General features: G+C 48.1%; 1 protein-coding gene across 1 annotated transcript; it reads right to left on the reverse strand.

Moving 5' to 3' along the window:
• Positions 1–71: 71 nt before the first annotated feature.
• Positions 72–11,652, reverse strand: LOC144104073 (uncharacterized). Its single transcript, XM_077636865.1, has 4 exons — positions 11,526–11,652; positions 6,001–6,107; positions 3,625–3,813; positions 72–1,609 (listed from the first exon to the last, which is right to left on the reverse strand). Exons 2-4 carry the CDS (start codon positions 6,080–6,082, stop codon positions 1,293–1,295), a joined length of 588 nt encoding a protein of 195 aa, XP_077492991.1. The 5' UTR covers positions 6,083–6,107; positions 11,526–11,652; the 3' UTR covers positions 72–1,292.
• Positions 11,653–16,799: the final 5,147 nt, after the last annotated feature.

Consider the following 16,799-nt stretch of genomic DNA (forward strand, 5'->3'; position numbering starts at 1 on the left):
GTGAGCTTAAACCAGGGTGCTTGTGTACTACTCGTAGCTGTTTACGAGAAGTCAGTGAACTCGCGGAACAATTGTACGTGAGGCCTTCATTTTTAATAATGGAGCGACTTGAAAAAAAAAAGTGTTCCCAGTGGAGGCAGATTAAAAGGAAGAATACGGTTCGTGAAAATTGTCCAGCAAATCAGCTGCTCATCGCCAATGTCACTTTTGTCGCTGCATTGGCTTAAAATGTTCTTTATTTTCGTGAATGCGGACAAAAACTCCGGACAAAAACAAATTTCATCGGCATACCAGTTACTTTAGCAGGCAGTCTTGAACACAGCGGTTCTCGTCGATGCCACTGCGGTCGGCACATCCAGATACCGGGCAATAGCATGGCTGCAAACGACATGCTTTTTGCGCTTATCTGAAACCACTTAACTATTGCGTTACGACCCTTTTCAATGACCGCACTCTTATCTTACGCCCTTCTTCCATCTTTTCTCTCCAATTCACTCCCCTACGCAGAATAGCATGTCAGCGAATATTTACGGCGGCTAAAACCTCTGTTTTTCATTAAAGAGCTCTCTCTCTCTATCTGAAAGCATGATCTGAAACACTACTGTGCGAAAACCTGCGAGTGTGTCCTGCAATGGCGCCGACGACGTCACGTGTCAGGCTGCGAGCTATCGGTACATTTGGCTACGTATGACGTGTGACTCGTGCTGACGTAGTCGATCCGCCACCTTGGGGAGCAGTGAAACTGGCGGCAAGCTGCGTAGCTATCTGTCTATGTCATTGCTGTAGAATGCACAGGAGGTGCATGCAGCAATGGCGTTCGGGATGCCATGCGCTAACCAAGTTCGTGTTTCAATAATATATACGTTGCCAGCACAGCGAAGCCCCGTAAGGAGGCGTATAGCGCATGCAGGGGACGCGCTAAGCAGTGACGACAATGGAAGTCGCATGTGTCTCCGGTCTTTATGGGCCGGGTTTAAGCTGTGCAGGCTTTGGCAAAGTGGTGCGCCGCACCAGCGGTTAAGAATCAGCTTTTAGATGTACGGATGACAGCTTTGCGGCAGGGGGAGGCTCCGAAGGCAGTGGCTTAGCTCGAGCTGCCTCTTTTGCCGTCGGCGAGTGAAATGAAAGGCGACTCAGGATGGCTGTGGTCTGCATCACCCCAGCTTTCGTTGTCGTTGGGATCGGAACACATTTAACTGTACACGGAGAAGGCTGTGGTCACCCACAATGGGGAACTGTAGGGCCCCCACATATGCAGGGACCATACAGAGGACGTGTCAGTCCGGGGCCCTTCAGAAGAAGTGTGCGGGCGGGTGCTGGTTGCTGATGATGTTCCGCTGCCTTCCGGGCCTTCCTCCTCGCCCACCGCGGCAGGCGGCCGTGGGGATGCAGAGGCCGTTCTTGTCCCGGATGTAGCCGCGCGCGCAAAAGCAGCCGGGCACGCACTGCGCCGTGCAGGCGTCGGGCGCCTTCTGGCCGCACACGGCGGGACAGGCGGTGCCGCAGCTGCGGAACTCCTCGTTCCGTTTGCAGCCGCCGCCGTTGGGTCCGCCGCCGGCGCACTGGTCGCGGGGCACGCAGGGACCGTCCCGGGTGGCACGGATCAGGCCTGCGAGTAGAGAGAGGCACAACTTTAGTTACACCTCTACCAGGTATGCTGTAATGGTCGCCTTGAGAGTGAATGGCATGGTGCACCAGGAGGGTCTGGAGGTTCAGACTGAGGCTTTAGTCGGATACAGCTTGAGAAAGAAGAGGCAAATGACCCTCAAAGGAGCGTCTCCAGCCAATAGCGTCGGCCTATTCTCCCCTTGGAACGATTCGCCCCCTCCGCCTTGCCCGATCCTCTTGGACCTGCTAATGTGAGGTCGAAGGAGGTAGCGGATGAATGGGGACAACCACGGCTTAATCAGATAAACCGCGCCGTCATGAAAATCGGTCGACGCCATTGGCTGGAGGCCTTGAGGTGTATCTGCCGCTTCGTTCTTGAGTTGTATCCGACTATAGTGAACAAGTCCTATCAGCAAGGGATACAACGCTGGGGTGAGAATAAGTGGTTAAGAAATGAGACGGGCATCGGAGCTCATTTCTAGATCACTCTATTAGAGTCCTCTATAGGGGTCGCCTCATTTGAACCTCGTATTTCTTAGACTTTTTGTCAAAAAATGCGGATAAGCATGTTTTCCCATGTAAAAATGTCTTCTTGCATTGCCCCCCCCCCCTTTTTTTATAGATCCGCCCCGGACAGGCGGTGTGCAAGCGTGTTTTATGCGCTGACGATCGCCTCTGGAGATCTCACATAATACGGCAATATTTTTAATTTTTTGTTTGCTTTTACCGTTTCATGAAGTGCCATCGGGGGAGTTCGAGCATCGGGTTGTGCACCGATCCTCCATTGAGGATATCCTTGCCTGTTAATTGTGGGGTGAGCGTGTGATGCGATAGAGTGCGAGGCAAGGCCTGAAGATAACCTCGACAAAACACTACATATATTACAGCATCCAGCCGTGCCCCGCGGCTTGTTCGGTGGCCCGCATCGCTCGTCCCACCCTCGATAATTTCACATTTCAATATTATCGTTGGCGTGGGCTCATACTTGCACACGCTACCTGCATAGAGAACTTTCTCCTGTAAACGAGAAGTCGACGTCGCAACCGGAAACTGACTTCCTACATATGTTATGCCGGTGGGCGAGATCCTTCGCAGACGTCTTAACCGAAAGGTACAATCTGCACTCTAAACGGAAAGGAGTAAGAAGGGAGTAAAGCGTCTTCTAGCGCGCACCCTTTTATAAAAGGGTGTGCGATAGAAGACAGCTTACTTTCTTTTTACACCCGTATAGGCTCATTCGTGTTTAGCATGTACGGTCCTGTGGTCCAGGAGGGCTCGGAAGCAGTAAAGCCCACAGGGGAGGAGGGCGGGATGCAGCATAACTACCGCTGTCACTTCCCCGCCCCGGAAGAGGGCGGAAATTGAATGAATGAATGAATGAATGAATGAATGAATGAATGAATGAATGAATGAATGAATGAATGAATGTGTGGAGAAGTAACGTTGCCGGCCTTTCCTCAGCCATGAACTGTAAAGCGATTCCTCTGGGAAACTGAATTTCAGAAACCGAATCAGTTAAAGTTCAGCTATAGTTAAGCCTTTACGAACAGTTCAGGGCACAGGCTGGTATGGGTACAGAACAAAAAGCCAAGCAGTTATTCCTGCAAAAATCATTCTGGCGCGATCAACTGGACTGTTGTGGAGGAAATGCGACAGTATTTCCCTACCTTCGCTTCCTTTGTGCTATCGTTCTGCAGCCTGGAGCACAAACTGTACCCCTATGGTCGCTACCGCTGCTTGTAACTTCACTAGGCCACTATCATCACTAGAACCCAGTCACTATCCCTTGTCGCTGAAGTGCCCTCACTATGTTGCGAGCGCCAGTGTTTCTTTATAGCCGGTGTCTCATTATTGGCGTTGTGTCGTTACAGCCGTTGTTTCGTATAAGTGGTGTTACAGCACGTGACAGGTGGAGAGGTGACGGGTGGGGACCGGGAACTTCCCCTAACTGCCACCTGCCACGGGGTGCAGGTGGACGGCGGACATCGAACAGTTTTCTCCGTCATGTATCCATACCTGGCTTGCAGTTGCACTTGGGTCGGCAGATGCGTTCACTGAATCGGCTCTGCGTCCCGGCCGAGAGGGTGTGTCCGGCTCCTCCCGAGCGGCTGCACGGCACCAGGTCGCCCTCGGTGCAGGTCGGCTCGCAGTGGGCGTTGCACTTGGGGTTCCACACCTCGGTGCTGGGATTGCACGACTGCGGGCCTGCACGACAGGAGGGGCAGAGCCAGGTTTTACTTGCAACGTCAGGCACAGAACTTTACGTACTCGGGAACCACGCAACAATAAAAATAAGCAAAGGAGAACAGAAAATTCACCGACATCAGTTTTGAGTTTTATGTGTGTCCAGTAACCGCGATGCGAGCGCCAGCCAGTGTTGTGTATGTGTGTGTGTGCGTGTGCATAGACATCACCCGTGAAACTCATTGTATTATGCCATCATCAGCCTTCATTCACACTTTCCTTTTCCTCCTCTTCCCTTTCCCCTGTGTGGAGTAGCAGGCCAGGGCCCTGTTACCACCGGCCGACCTCTCCGCCTTTCTTTCATTAAAATTCCCTTTCTTCTCTTCACCGACATCGTCTCCGTAGAGTGAGGGCATCATGCATGTAAAGTTTTCTTGCCGTTATTTTAAAACTGGAGTGGAGTGAGCAAAAAATGCGTCCGGGCTACTAGAGGACACTTTTATTTTTAAAAAACGCGTTGGTCATCATCACCATTGATTGATTGATTGATTGCATCTCTTTCACAGCAGCAGCATCTGCTAAGGCCCGCACGTCTTCTGTGAAGCTTTGTTTGTGAATGCTGCCGTGTGCTCCTCTTGGAATGCTCTTCCATGCATACCATGCGTTTTCCCCACACGTTAAGCTTGGAAATTGGACATATTACTGATTTTCTTTCCTGTGCTTTGCTGGTTCCCTTTTTTTCTGCTTGCCATTTAATCAGAGTTGCGTTTCTCTTAAGACTTCTGCGAAGCAGCCTGGAAGAACTGTACATCATCTTCGTTTATGTCGCCTGTAGCGGTGCTTTGCACAGAACTAAGGTTATTCGGGCCCCGATAGGACTTGTTGCGACTGGTACTGTTAAAAAACACGTGCGGCTGCGGGGGTTACGATGCAACATGGCAAACGGCCAACGTTAAATGGACTATGCAATAAATTAACTGAGGTTGCATAAAGCAGACGAGAGATAGGCATTTCATCACTCGTCACCCCAACGCAAGATGTTTTGAGCTAGCATCAATAACAACGAAGATATTGACGATTAAAAATTACAATCCTCCTCTCCCCTCTCAACCCGTACACGCTGGGCACCAGAAAAAAATAAAGAAAACAGCTCTGGGACCGGGCCCCGCCCATGAATACGTCATTCGCTGACGTTCCTTTTGCAACTTCCGGTTGTCGTTCCTAGCACCCCAGCAGCAACGTCGGCGGCGTGATCGCGGCGCGCGTCGGGTTTCTTTGCTTGTCGTCGGGTGGAACCGGACCTCGAGGCGCGACTGCTCGCCCTTACGGCCGCGATGGGCACCGAACCCTATGCGTTCACGCCGTACCGCCAGCGACGACAGTAGCGACTTGGCGAGCCACTGCGAGTGGCTCCGGAACTCCCGACAGAAGTAGGCGGCAGAGGAAAACTGAAACCATATGCGCGAAGGCAATGCCCTGGCCCGCGCTTGCCCGAGAGGGTCGCGCGGCGGCACGAGCAGACGATTTTCACGGCTACCGGAAGTGTGCCCGTGACGTCGTGGCTGCCGTGGCTCCAGCGAATGACAGCGTGTGGTTGCCTGGTGACGTCATGGGTATAGTGACGTCTTTTTTCACGATTTTAGTTTCAAAATCGGTCACTACGAGCACACCAATCGGCCAGCGAATTTTTTAAAAAATACGGTTTTTAAACATTCATAATGAATTGCCGGCTCAGTTCCAAAGACTCGTAGTTGGTGTGAATGCTTCTTAGCATCATTTCTAAGCATTGAAAACATTTACATACGACTTTTTATTCATTGCATAGCCCTTTAATACAATCGCTAGAGGAACGGCGCATCGATCATGGTAATGCTGTTGAACTCCTGAAAAACTCATGGAGCGTGAGGATCTGGAAACACCGCACCACTAGTAATTCCCGCTTTGTTTTTCTCCATGTCAGCCGTTCTGGCAACCGAGGGCATTGTTAGTCGTCGATCCAGTTCTGCCTCACACTCTTCAGCGAGCGAGGACAAAAAAAAAATGCTCCTGTATACAGAACCCTCGCGGGGTCACGGATAGGGTCTAAGGACTGCGCAGCAAGTCAACAACAAGGACAATGCATGTTCGTCTGGCTGCCAGAGGGTCAGCTGTCTGCGCTATAGAAGAGTGGGGATTGAACGACGCATCTGGGATGCGAGACGCGTTCACCTTCGAGCTGCTGTCCGGTGGCCAAGTTGCAGACGAAGGCCACCAGGGCAAGGGTCACGAGCTGGGTCAGCGATGCCGCCATGGCGCCACTCCTAGGAATAGACGGGCTGGAAAGGAGGCAGAAGAATGCTCGGAGGTTAGGCGATAAGTGCTTTCCTCTCTCCCTGTCCGCGTACACGCGCTCTGAGGAGGAAGAAAAACAACACGAACGGCCATGGCGTGACGCACGAACAGAGCAGAAGACGTTTCGTGAAGCAGACGACGCCCACCCAGTTTCGAAGCAGACGGCGCCTGACGTGCGGTGGCAGACGACAGCGGTGCATTGCGAAGCGTTAAGTGGAGGCAGACGGTGCATGCCAATTCTTTTCAGGCGTACACCTGAAGGCGCGTTAGTCTGTCCTCTATAGTACCAGCTAAGTTAATGATTTCATGCTGACCGTTTCTTAACGCTATTTTTCGAGCTCTGACTCATAATACTGTCTTTTTTTATCCAGAGGTGCTTTCAATGGTTTGCACGCCAGAATTTTCACCCACTTTTGCAACGACACTATTCAGCTTAGCTGGATAATCAATCCAGCAGCAAGCTCACCGAGGTGGCAATAAAGACCACCCTTGTATATAAATGCGTATATTGCATACATAGCAGCTTGGGTAAGAAGATATGTTTTACTTGTTATCCAGGTGACCTCGAAAGGGTAGGAAGGTGAAGAAAGAAGTTGCAGACGAAGAAGATAGCTTCAATGGAATGCAGGGGTTTTTTTTATCACGTACTTTATGCACAGCGTAATTTTTGTTACGAATTATGGGTGGGGAGGTGATTACAACACAAGCAGTGCAATAATATAGACAATATGTTTTGACTCCACAACAGTTGCACATAGAATAGCTATGCACTTAGCGTTTCGAGACTGTAAGCTAGAAATCTTTGCGAGGGCGTTTTCAAAGACCAAAGGTGTATGAAAATATTACAGTGCGCGCGGGATTCCCTGAAATATAGTGCGAGTTTGTTATACCAACCGACTTGCAGCCATGCCACAAACGCACGAAAAAGTACAAGTCTAGCTTTCTCAGGCAAAAATTTTGAAAACTGAAAAATTGTAAGACACGTAAATACTGAAGCTAATGGTCCATTATTCTGACATGTAGCAAAATATTTCTTTTAGAGTGTTTCCATCGATCGCATAGAACATTTAAGAGTCTTAACTCGCATAGAAAATCAATGAGTAACTCTTTTGACGACAGCAAAAACGTTAATAGAAAAAACAAATTCAAGACTGCCGTCGGAAGATGTGCGGATATATTGATTGTTACAGTGAAATCTTACATTATATGAAAAAATTGCGTTCATAAACGGTTTCCCGCTCAAGAATGATTTTGTCCAGAATTGCTGGGTCTCTGTCGCCACTGATTTATCGTTTAAGGTAAGGAGAAGAAATGAAAACGTTGACTTATTGTACCGTCAGCCACAAAAGTTTACGGGACACGTGTTCTGTTCGCCTGTTACAAGGGGATAGTGCATGCACGCCCAGTCATACCCTAACGCATTTCAGGCGACTGGATTACATAACTGTACAGAAATATTTTTTTTTCTGTACATTCACGTCCGATTGTACATGTACAGTTAAGTTTCCGTTTTGTTTTGTTTCTTATGTCAACAATTTTTTTTTCTCTCGGGATAAGTTTCTCATCAACACGGGTATACACCAGACTCTTGGTTTTCTAGTGTCAGCTAACGGTGCCCACTGAATATTATTCGCTATTCTTTGTTGGCAAGGAAAGTATGAGAATCTGTTCTAAAAAAAAAAAAAACATGCCTCAAGATACAGGGGGGGGGGGGGGGGGGGGTGCTGTTTTCACTTAATTTCGCCAACTTCAAACTCCGCCAGTGCAGCGGTGGTGTCTTACTGCGGCTAAGCGCGAAAAGAACAAGCCAAAAAGCGTGGTTTTTGTCACTTAACAAGATAGCACAACTCCGACAGGTATTTATCAAGAATATCAAGTATAGCCACTGCTTTCGAAATTCGCAACTTTCGCATAATTTCTGATCCGACAGAACAACTGAGCTGAAATATAAAACACGCCCCCTTTTTTGTAAATATCCATAAACACGTAATTTATTATAACAATGCGTGGAAAAGAAAGCCCATGTGTTGACTAAAGAAAATAAAAATTTAAAACAAAAGATTATATGAAAAGAGCCCGAAAGCGGCTGCGACTGCAGTGCACCAGTTCGCTTTTATTTCTAGGTTCGTATGAATTTAGGTTCGGGTGCCCACTTCTAAAACATCGGGCTTGTAGGGGGAGTCTGGCAACGCTTGCGATTACGGAACCCTGATTGATGCACAACGCTATTTGTATTGACGTCGTTCAAAGTTCACATTTAACAACTGTGAAGAACTTAACGGAGGGACGAGCACACTTCAGTGCTTACTCTATGCGTTAGGCTACCTGACAGGCTACTCCTGATGAGAGTGAAAAAGGTGAAGCTGAGTACATGCACACAAAGCAGCGTCACACGAGTGTCCAAGTACTACATTCAGCAGGGTGAGTGTAGATCCTGATGTAAACCTAATTCACTTTTCAGTGCTCTGCAAGGTGGCGTAAAACTACTGCAGCTTCAGATTAGTGTTCAAGGTTTCGTCGCAAACCTGACGCTAAGCGCTAAACGCTCACTTGTCATAATTTACTAGCTTGCACTGGATCCGCCGGGGGGATCTCTGTCAACGCGTTTATTTCATTTTATCTTATAGTATGGGGAGGGAACAAGCTTTGATAAGCGCAGAGCGGACAGTGCAAGCTTGTAATGAGGCAGAAAGAAACAACAGCTGCAAAACCATCACTAACAAAAGCTGTTGGTTATAGACCCCACAGAGCAGTGGTATACGCAGTTAGCTGATTCCACTCCGGTGCCCTATACGCAAGAGATTCTGTGCACGAATTCATTACTAATTTTAAATAAAGCGCCTCGACTTGTTATTAACGCATATGCACTTTTCCACTATCTATGAGTCAGAAAGAGGAAACAATGACTGTTTAAGTGAGCATTCGCCGGCGTCCCAACCGATAAACTCACTCGTCCAACATTTAGTATGCGAAGTAAATTAGGCATCCATTGTCGAGACAGCTTCCGAAATAAGTGTCTCTGTGAGCAGTTCCACGAATGGTATATGACTGCACAGCCGTAAAGTCCCGAAGGACACCGCCAAACATTGCGAATTAAGCGTGTCGAACCGTGCGTCAGCAGCATCTCAGTCTACTGTGTCACCCCGTAGAGCAGCTCCTCCGCAATACCCCGTTACTGCATACGATGAGTGGTGCAAGGGCCCGCGCGCATTACGATTACCGGGTAAGCGGTCACGCCCACCTCATTGATCCACCAGAAAGAGGCAGTGGCGCCGCACCATTAGAGACACCGGCACCATACACGTCGTATCGACTGACTATATACGCCTTACAAACAGTCACGCCCAGTGTAACTGGCATTGGGCGTGCATCACCACGCAGGAAATGTTTTCGGGCAGCGCTGATGTCATTGCGCGCGGCACGCGTGAAGGTCTTCCAGGAGAGGCTATACGCTGGAGATGTAGTCATGCAGGGTTATCGACCTATGATCGTATGAGGCTCACAAGGAAAAACCGCAGGGTATTCTGCGTCTTTTTCTGGCTTTGATACAAGTTTATGTCGATGCTTCAGTAAAGTAGCAGAGTGTTTAGCTCGCTCCTCTCGCCAAACATGATCGTACTGCATGCAGTAACCTTTTATACATATCATCATCAGCAGCAGCTGCTTGGCTAGACCAAGTGCAGGGCAAGGGCCTCTCCTATATCTCTCCAATTAATCCTGTCCTTTGCCAGCTGCGGCCTCCGTATAATAATAATAATAATAATAATAATAATAATAATAATAATAATAATAATAATAATAATAATAATAATAATAATAATAATAATAATAATAATAATAATAATAATAATTGGTTTTTGGGGAAAGGAAATGGCGCAGTATCTGTCTCATATATCTTTGGACACCTGAACCGCGCCGTAAGGGAAGGGATATAGAAGGGGTGAAAGAAGAAAGGAAGAATAGGTGCCGTAGTGGAGGGCTCCGGAATAATTTCGACCACCTGGGGATCTTTAACGTGCACTGACATCGCACAGCACACGGGCGCCTTAGCGTTTTTCCTCCATAAAAACGCAGCCGCCGCGGTCGGGTTCGAACCCGGGAACTCCGGATCAGTAGTCGAGCGCCCTAACCACTGAGCCACCGCGGGGGGGCACAAAGTTCTTAATCTTCTTAATCTCTTCTTAAAGCCCTGCTTCGAAACCAGAATACGTATAACACTTCTCAACAGAGAAAGTTGGAGACAGCTCCCCCCCCCCCCCCCTCTAAGAAACAAAAGCCTGCTTGTGAAACTTGGTTGGAGTTAAAGCTTTCAGGGTATTGCGCTGCCATCAACCACCCATGCAGCTTCAGAAAATGTAACTCAAATCTGACAATTTACCATCTCTCGCAATTGTGCGTCTAGCATATTTTGTAAACTTCTTGGAGGACTTTTCGAAACAAAATTGATGTATATGAGAACGCCTGTTGTACATCTTTTTTTTCTCTCTCTGTGGATTCCTCACGCGTGAGCTGGACTCGAAATGCGAACAGATTCCAGTCTGCTTCGTCTGCATGACCCTAAAGAGTCATATTGTCACTTGGCTTCGGACGCACAGGATGGCCCGATATGAAACGGAGCAAAAAATAAATGTACAAATTAGATGTTAGTATTTACACCTAATATGGAACGAGCCTCGATTTTCCGCTAGAGTTAAACGGTTTTTTTGCTTGTTAATACCTACCCTCATTACTCACTCAAATGGACGCTGACGGCAGCTACAGTTTGTGTTCTTAGTAAAAGCAAGTTTTTAGTAGTTTGGCCTGTTGACTAAACGTTCAGCAGCAAAAAAAAAAAAATACAATCGTAGCTGAGAAAATTAGCGTTGAAAACAAAACATTCTTTCCCGTCGCTCGATTCACACTCGTGACGCCGAAGACTACGTCGAGAGAATTATGGACTCCGTGATCATGTTGTTAAAAATGGGTATCGCATGCAAAAAAAAAAAAAACTAACTGCGTCAATGAAGTTTTCTATAGTTGTAGTTAGTTTTTTTTTTGGCTTTGTGTAGTTTATAAAAGCTCCGTCTTCGGAGAAGTTATTTTTCTTTTTCATTGCAATGCGGCAGTTAACCGATATAGGCCGACTTAAATATATCCTCAGCGTCCCTTAAAATCTAGATATGAATCCAGAGGGAGTATTGGCTCCTTAACCGAGGCGACGCGTTCCCTTTCAGACTGGTCCAGTCTGTATACATCCTCTACAAGATGCGCTCCCAAAGATGGTCTCAGACAACTGCCGCCGACGTGAACAACGGTCTCGGAGCACCCTTGTCACCCGTACATTGTCGCATTTCGAGGAACCGTCGCACAAACTCCGAGAATGCGAAAAGGTCGGACGCTAAGATAACCCCGACGTGTCTTACCTGGTGGAGAAGAAGACGCTTCTGTGCCGGTGGCGTGCGGTGGCAACGTCGACCGGCCGTATGCCAGGATCCAAGGTTATCCCGCGGCGGAAAACACCGCCGCCCGGTTTCCTCTTCCCTCTCCCCCTTCTTTCTCTCACTCCTGTTTAAGTTTTCTTTCTGCCAACCGACGCCTCCGCGTCACACGTGAGTCTGTCCTCCCTCGCCCTCTATGGGGCAATTCCCGGCCGAGTGATACAGCGCGTGTCGAATACCGCACACACACGCACAGACAAGCCCCGTCGCTTGGAACGGACGTTGCAAGACGCCTTCCTTTTTTCTTCTTCTTCTATCGCCTTCTTCGCATCCTTCCATCCCTTCTCTTTTCCTTCCTTCTTATCTCTCCGTGCATATCTCTTTGTTCTTTTCATTCTGCAGCCTCTCAAAAACATGTACGCCCCACGAGCAAGACTTGTGTGCTCGTGTATTAGCTCTGCGCGCTAGCAGACGATGCCATCCGAGGAACAGACGAGGGAGCAGACGACGCGCTTCTGGACGGCATGCAGACGATACTAAAGGGTGCACGGCTTTGGCGCCCGCTCAAAATGTTATCCTCTGCCTCTTCTTCATTCCATGAAGTTCGAAAGCATGTACGAAGCATCTCTGTGGTCGAGCGAGCTTCGGCGTGACCGGAAAGTCAATTGGGGTCGCGACTTGCGAGCTCTCTCACAAGCTAGCTCGCTGGCCCGATACACAATCGGATGCCGGGCGAGCGAGGATGCCCGGTGCAAAAATAAAAGGAGATGCGGCGGCCTTTAAACGGCCGCGCTGGACTCGGCAAAGCAGTCTCCCTGCATAATCAACGAGGATGTAAATGCGCGTTCTTCCGGCATACCTGTCAAGGAGCAAGTACGCTTTCCAACGTTATGGATGGCAGCTCTGTTCGCTATAGTCGTCGACGACCGTGGTGCAGGGGAAGAGGTTATAAGCGCTCCGAGGCGCCTCGGAAAATTGCGCGATACTTAATTGGCACCAAGCATTCTTCTCCGGTTTCCTGGGCACGTACAACCGCGCGTGTGCGTACGGGGAGATCTTGGCGGGCTGTGTTACAAGGAAGTTCAATCACGACCCCAGCTGTTGTGGCGGGCATCACCTGCTGGTCCTTCATCTTTTCTTCCCCGTTGTGGTTGTTGTTTTCGCCGTTGTTAGTACCGCTATGGCTAGTGTGACTGCAGTTGTGTACTTTCGTATGCGGCCTGTTGGCCATGAAAAAAGTTAAGAAAGAAAATGTGGCTTAAGCTATGGTACATTTCATTTTATTCCACTTTTTTCGGAGTTAATTTTGCTCCAGATGAAGTTTGCACTAGACGCGGAGGGCTAGTCTTTTCGGGTTCTCCATGTAGCTTGCGATGGGAACCACCTATAACCTCACAGGAGGCCCTACCAGTCCAGATAGGCGTTGGAACTCCCTTGGGCGTCATTCGGACGTCGTTAACATGCGCAGGACGTCCAAGTGAGCTTTAATGTCCATTGGGAGCTTTGAGGGTAGAAATTGTCTGGCAGTGGGCATGGCTTGCTGCAGCTGATGATGATGATGACGATTATGATTATGGTGATGATTATGATGATGATGGTGGTGGTGGTGGGGGGGGGGGGGTTACAGTTATGCTGGCATTGAAATATTATGCTGACATTGAAATATATGCTATGCTGAGTTATGCTGCCATTGATGAAATATATGCTATGCAAAGTTAAGCTGGCATTAAAATATGACTTTGGAATGTCCTCTTCGACGGGAAAGCATTAGATTTCGTTATGGTGCCCATCAGGTGAAGAAATGAGAGTAGGGGAACTTCGCTGTCATACTCCATAAAACCTATGGCTGTCTCCCATGACAACGGAAGTTTATAATAGAGACTTGCCGCTCTGGCTCAGCGGCTTTGGCGTTCGGCTGTTGACCACAAGTAAGATCGTTGGATCGAATTTCGGTTACGGCGGCCGCATTTCGATGGAGACGAAACGCAAAAGGCTCCCCTGTTCAGTGCGATGTCATCGCGCGTTAAAGAACCCCAGGCAATCTAAATTGATCGGCAGCTCTTTACTGCGCCATCCCTCGATTTTCAACTTAGAAAACAAACGGCAGAGGTGGAAGTAGGCAACAACACAGCTCCTAATGGCGGCCACTGAAATACTGCGGCCTACGCGTTGCAAGACTCGGCTGCAAAGTTTCTGAGACGGATCCCGGATGCGCGCTGCAGACGGAGCTGCTAAACTTGTCGCGAGCTCGTGGCGTAAAAAGGACAAGCCGAGGTTTCTTCGCGTGTCGCAACCGGGTCTGCCCACTGGCGGTTATACAGGCGAGGGGGGGGGGGGGGGGGGGACTCTTTTTGTCTAGTCGACTGCTAGTCAAGGTTACATTCATTTATTTTTAGCAGCACCTAAACTTCCACCACGTGTTTGTATGGGTATAGGCGACAGCACGCAATACGTACAGACTTAGTCAAAAATGTGCACACTATCGGGTTCATTTCGGGGCTGTGCATTATGGCTGCTTTTTAATAGCTATAGGGCTCCAAATTTCGACGCATGTCCAACATTCTTGGGCAAGAATTTTAATTATTGGGATATTGGAAGGTACTGTTATGGAAATATTGAAAGTGGTAGTTCATTCTTCTGATGCGTAGCAAAACCTTTTAAAACTTTTTCCCATCGTTCGCATCGAGTATAGAAATCCACTGAGGAAGGTTTTTTTACGATAGTAAAAGCGTTAATGACAAAAAATGCGAGCCTGCCTAGGGGAGATGTGTGGATATATTGATTGATGTAGTGAAATCTTACAATACATGAACGAACTGCGTTTATAAACTCTTTCCCGTTGTGCTTTTGTCCAGAGTTGCTGGCTATGTTTAGGGGAAATCTCATCCTCACGTCTACACAGCTCAGGTTGTGGTACGGAAACCAGAATAAAATTCGATGGCGCCTACGCTTCTCTCAAAAGCTGCGCAAGCGATCGATTACGTGGAAAGGTTGCATACTTGTAACTCTCACGGCCAGCTGAGAGTTCACACAGAAGTTAGCCTTTCTGTTTTGTTTATCCTTAACTTTATTTATCGTGGAACATTTCACGCTCGGTAATGGTTAAGTTGCGGCTTATTTCATCAAAGTTACGCTAATGCACACGCAAGAAAACTGTTTACTTTTGTTTCTAGTTCCTAAAGATCAACGGCTCTGAAAATACCTCTCTTTTGCACTCATTAAGAGACAACCGTTCCAGCCAACCCTGGGATGCACCTTGTTGCGTGTAAACAAAAAACAACAACAACACGTTGGTGTCTTCTGCACACACAACAACTTCCGGAGAAATAGGTATACTTAATATTTAACTATACTATAAACACGAAACAGAAAGGTATCAAACGTAAAGTAACAATTTAGTTTAAAAAGCATCAACAATAAGCACCAGGACATCTCGCCTGAACGACTACAGTCCCTTCCTCATCCTTCCTTGAACAGCGAGCAACTGGAATGGCCTTCCCCGAGAACTTGCCGCCATCGCCTGCCCACCTGTGTTTCTTGATCGCATAGCATTGTGTGCTTGAAAAATGAAAATATTTTTTTTGTATAACTTTAGTCAAAAATTATTTTGTGCTTGACCTGTTTTTAATTTCCATGTGCCCCACCTCTTAAGTATGATACACTCGGAAGTGGGTGTTTAAGGTATTAAACTGAAGTGGAGGGAAGAAAAGTGTCTTTGGAAACTAAATTCGCTCATTGGCTGGATGACACCAGACCGGAAATGAAGTCACTTCCGGTAAAGGCATCAACAGGTGGTAATGCCATCGCATTGCCAACAGACATAGAGGAAGGAAACAACTCAGGAGATGCGGTTACGTCACATTCTCTGAAGACGGCTCCCCCCCCCCCCTGCTCCACCCACCCCCCCCCTTTTACTTGGCCGCCGTCTGAGCGCGCTGGCGCATGCGCAGCAGAAAATGCAGCAGACGACGCCTTTGCCTCCAGCGTTACTATTGGCTGCGCCGGTGTCCAAAGACTCCCAGCAGTCTTTGCGAAAGCGCCTGACTTCCGGCACACTTTCTGGCGTGCAGCTCGGATAGCTAGGGCCTTTCCTGAGGCTTCCTTCCTCTATTCCAACAGACAATTATTTTTTTTGTTCACCAAGCGCAGTTTAGAACAGATAGAGCCGAAAATTTTCTCGAGCTTCAAGTGTTACTCACGATGCGTAGAGGAAAATTTCAGGAAGCGAAGAAAGCAAATTGCTAGAACGCGCCGACTGAGTCAAGGGTCTTACTGTAGCGCATCCAAGTGACAAATCCGAAATGCAAGCAGGTTATACTTCTTGAAAGCATTGAAAAACCTCCTCTCGCAGTGTTAGTTAGCGACGAATAATTAAACTAACCTGAATTGCAGGGCACACTGTCAGCATCGTCGAACCATGCACAGGGTAAATAAAATCCGTGTAGTCAGTGCTTACGGCGGAAGCCTGTCGTGAGGAGACACGAGGCGGACAAAAAGACAAGCATGCCACAACGAGCTGTACATAAGGTAATAGCATTGCCTTATATATTATGTATGTAACATCAAGTTGCATAGTTTAGTCACCACGCAATCTGCTACACATATTCTCTCTTGAAATGAAATAATAAAAAGTGTCGTTGGCATCTTGTAGCGCGTTAGAATAAGTAAACCAGACTTTATAGGGACGTCCCCATATATACTGAGGAGCTTGTATGCATGGTAGGTCACTGCTGTGCTACATTTGAGATGATGCCATTCCTTCCTAAAAACCTGCAGTGTACAAGTCTTTGCCAAAAGCACACACTCCAAGGGGTGTGCTTCTGAGCCCTGCATGCTGCGCCGCTCCTCTTGCGTACTCAGGGACCCCAGTCTCACAAAGACGGGAGGAACTTAACTCCGCAACCCTCCCAGGCTTAGGACTATCTAATGTGCTTATGAGCCCCGCTACACTGCTTGGATGCAAACCCCTTGGGCTGTATATTTTTGACAAAGACTGTACGATCGACTCTATAGGCCGTAGGGCAAAACTAAACCCACCAGGAAGCATACCGCCAAAGCTGTTTAATCACCTAACCCGGGAAGGCACCGTGAAGACAGAGTGACCGGAAACATTAGCTTGTAACCTGTTAATGAGTTCTGGAAACACGCTTCGGTATTCTAGTCGTTAGCTAGATTAACCAGTTTGTCAGTCACGCTTCCGAGAGGAAACTTCTTGGCCCGCGAGCTCCCAAGAAGACTCGCCGTGCAGGGGAATGACAA

The sequence above is a fragment of the Amblyomma americanum genome, chromosome 9, assembly GCF_052857255.1.
Source record: "Amblyomma americanum isolate KBUSLIRL-KWMA chromosome 9, ASM5285725v1, whole genome shotgun sequence".
NCBI classification, from domain to species: Eukaryota; Metazoa; Arthropoda; class Arachnida; order Ixodida; family Ixodidae; genus Amblyomma; species Amblyomma americanum.

Coding starts and splice junctions, on each gene's coding strand:
- LOC144104073 (XM_077636865.1), bottom strand. CDS start 6,082: ATGGCGGCATCGCTGACCCAGCTCGTGACCCTTGCCCTGGTGGCCTTC. Junction 3,814..6,000: donor CACCGGACAGCAGCTCGAAG/GTGAACGCGTCT, acceptor CCTGTCGTGCAG/GCCCGCAGTCGTGCAATCCC. Junction 1,610..3,624: donor CAAGTGCAACTGCAAGCCAG/GTATGGATACAT, acceptor CTCTACTCGCAG/GCCTGATCCGTGCCACCCGG.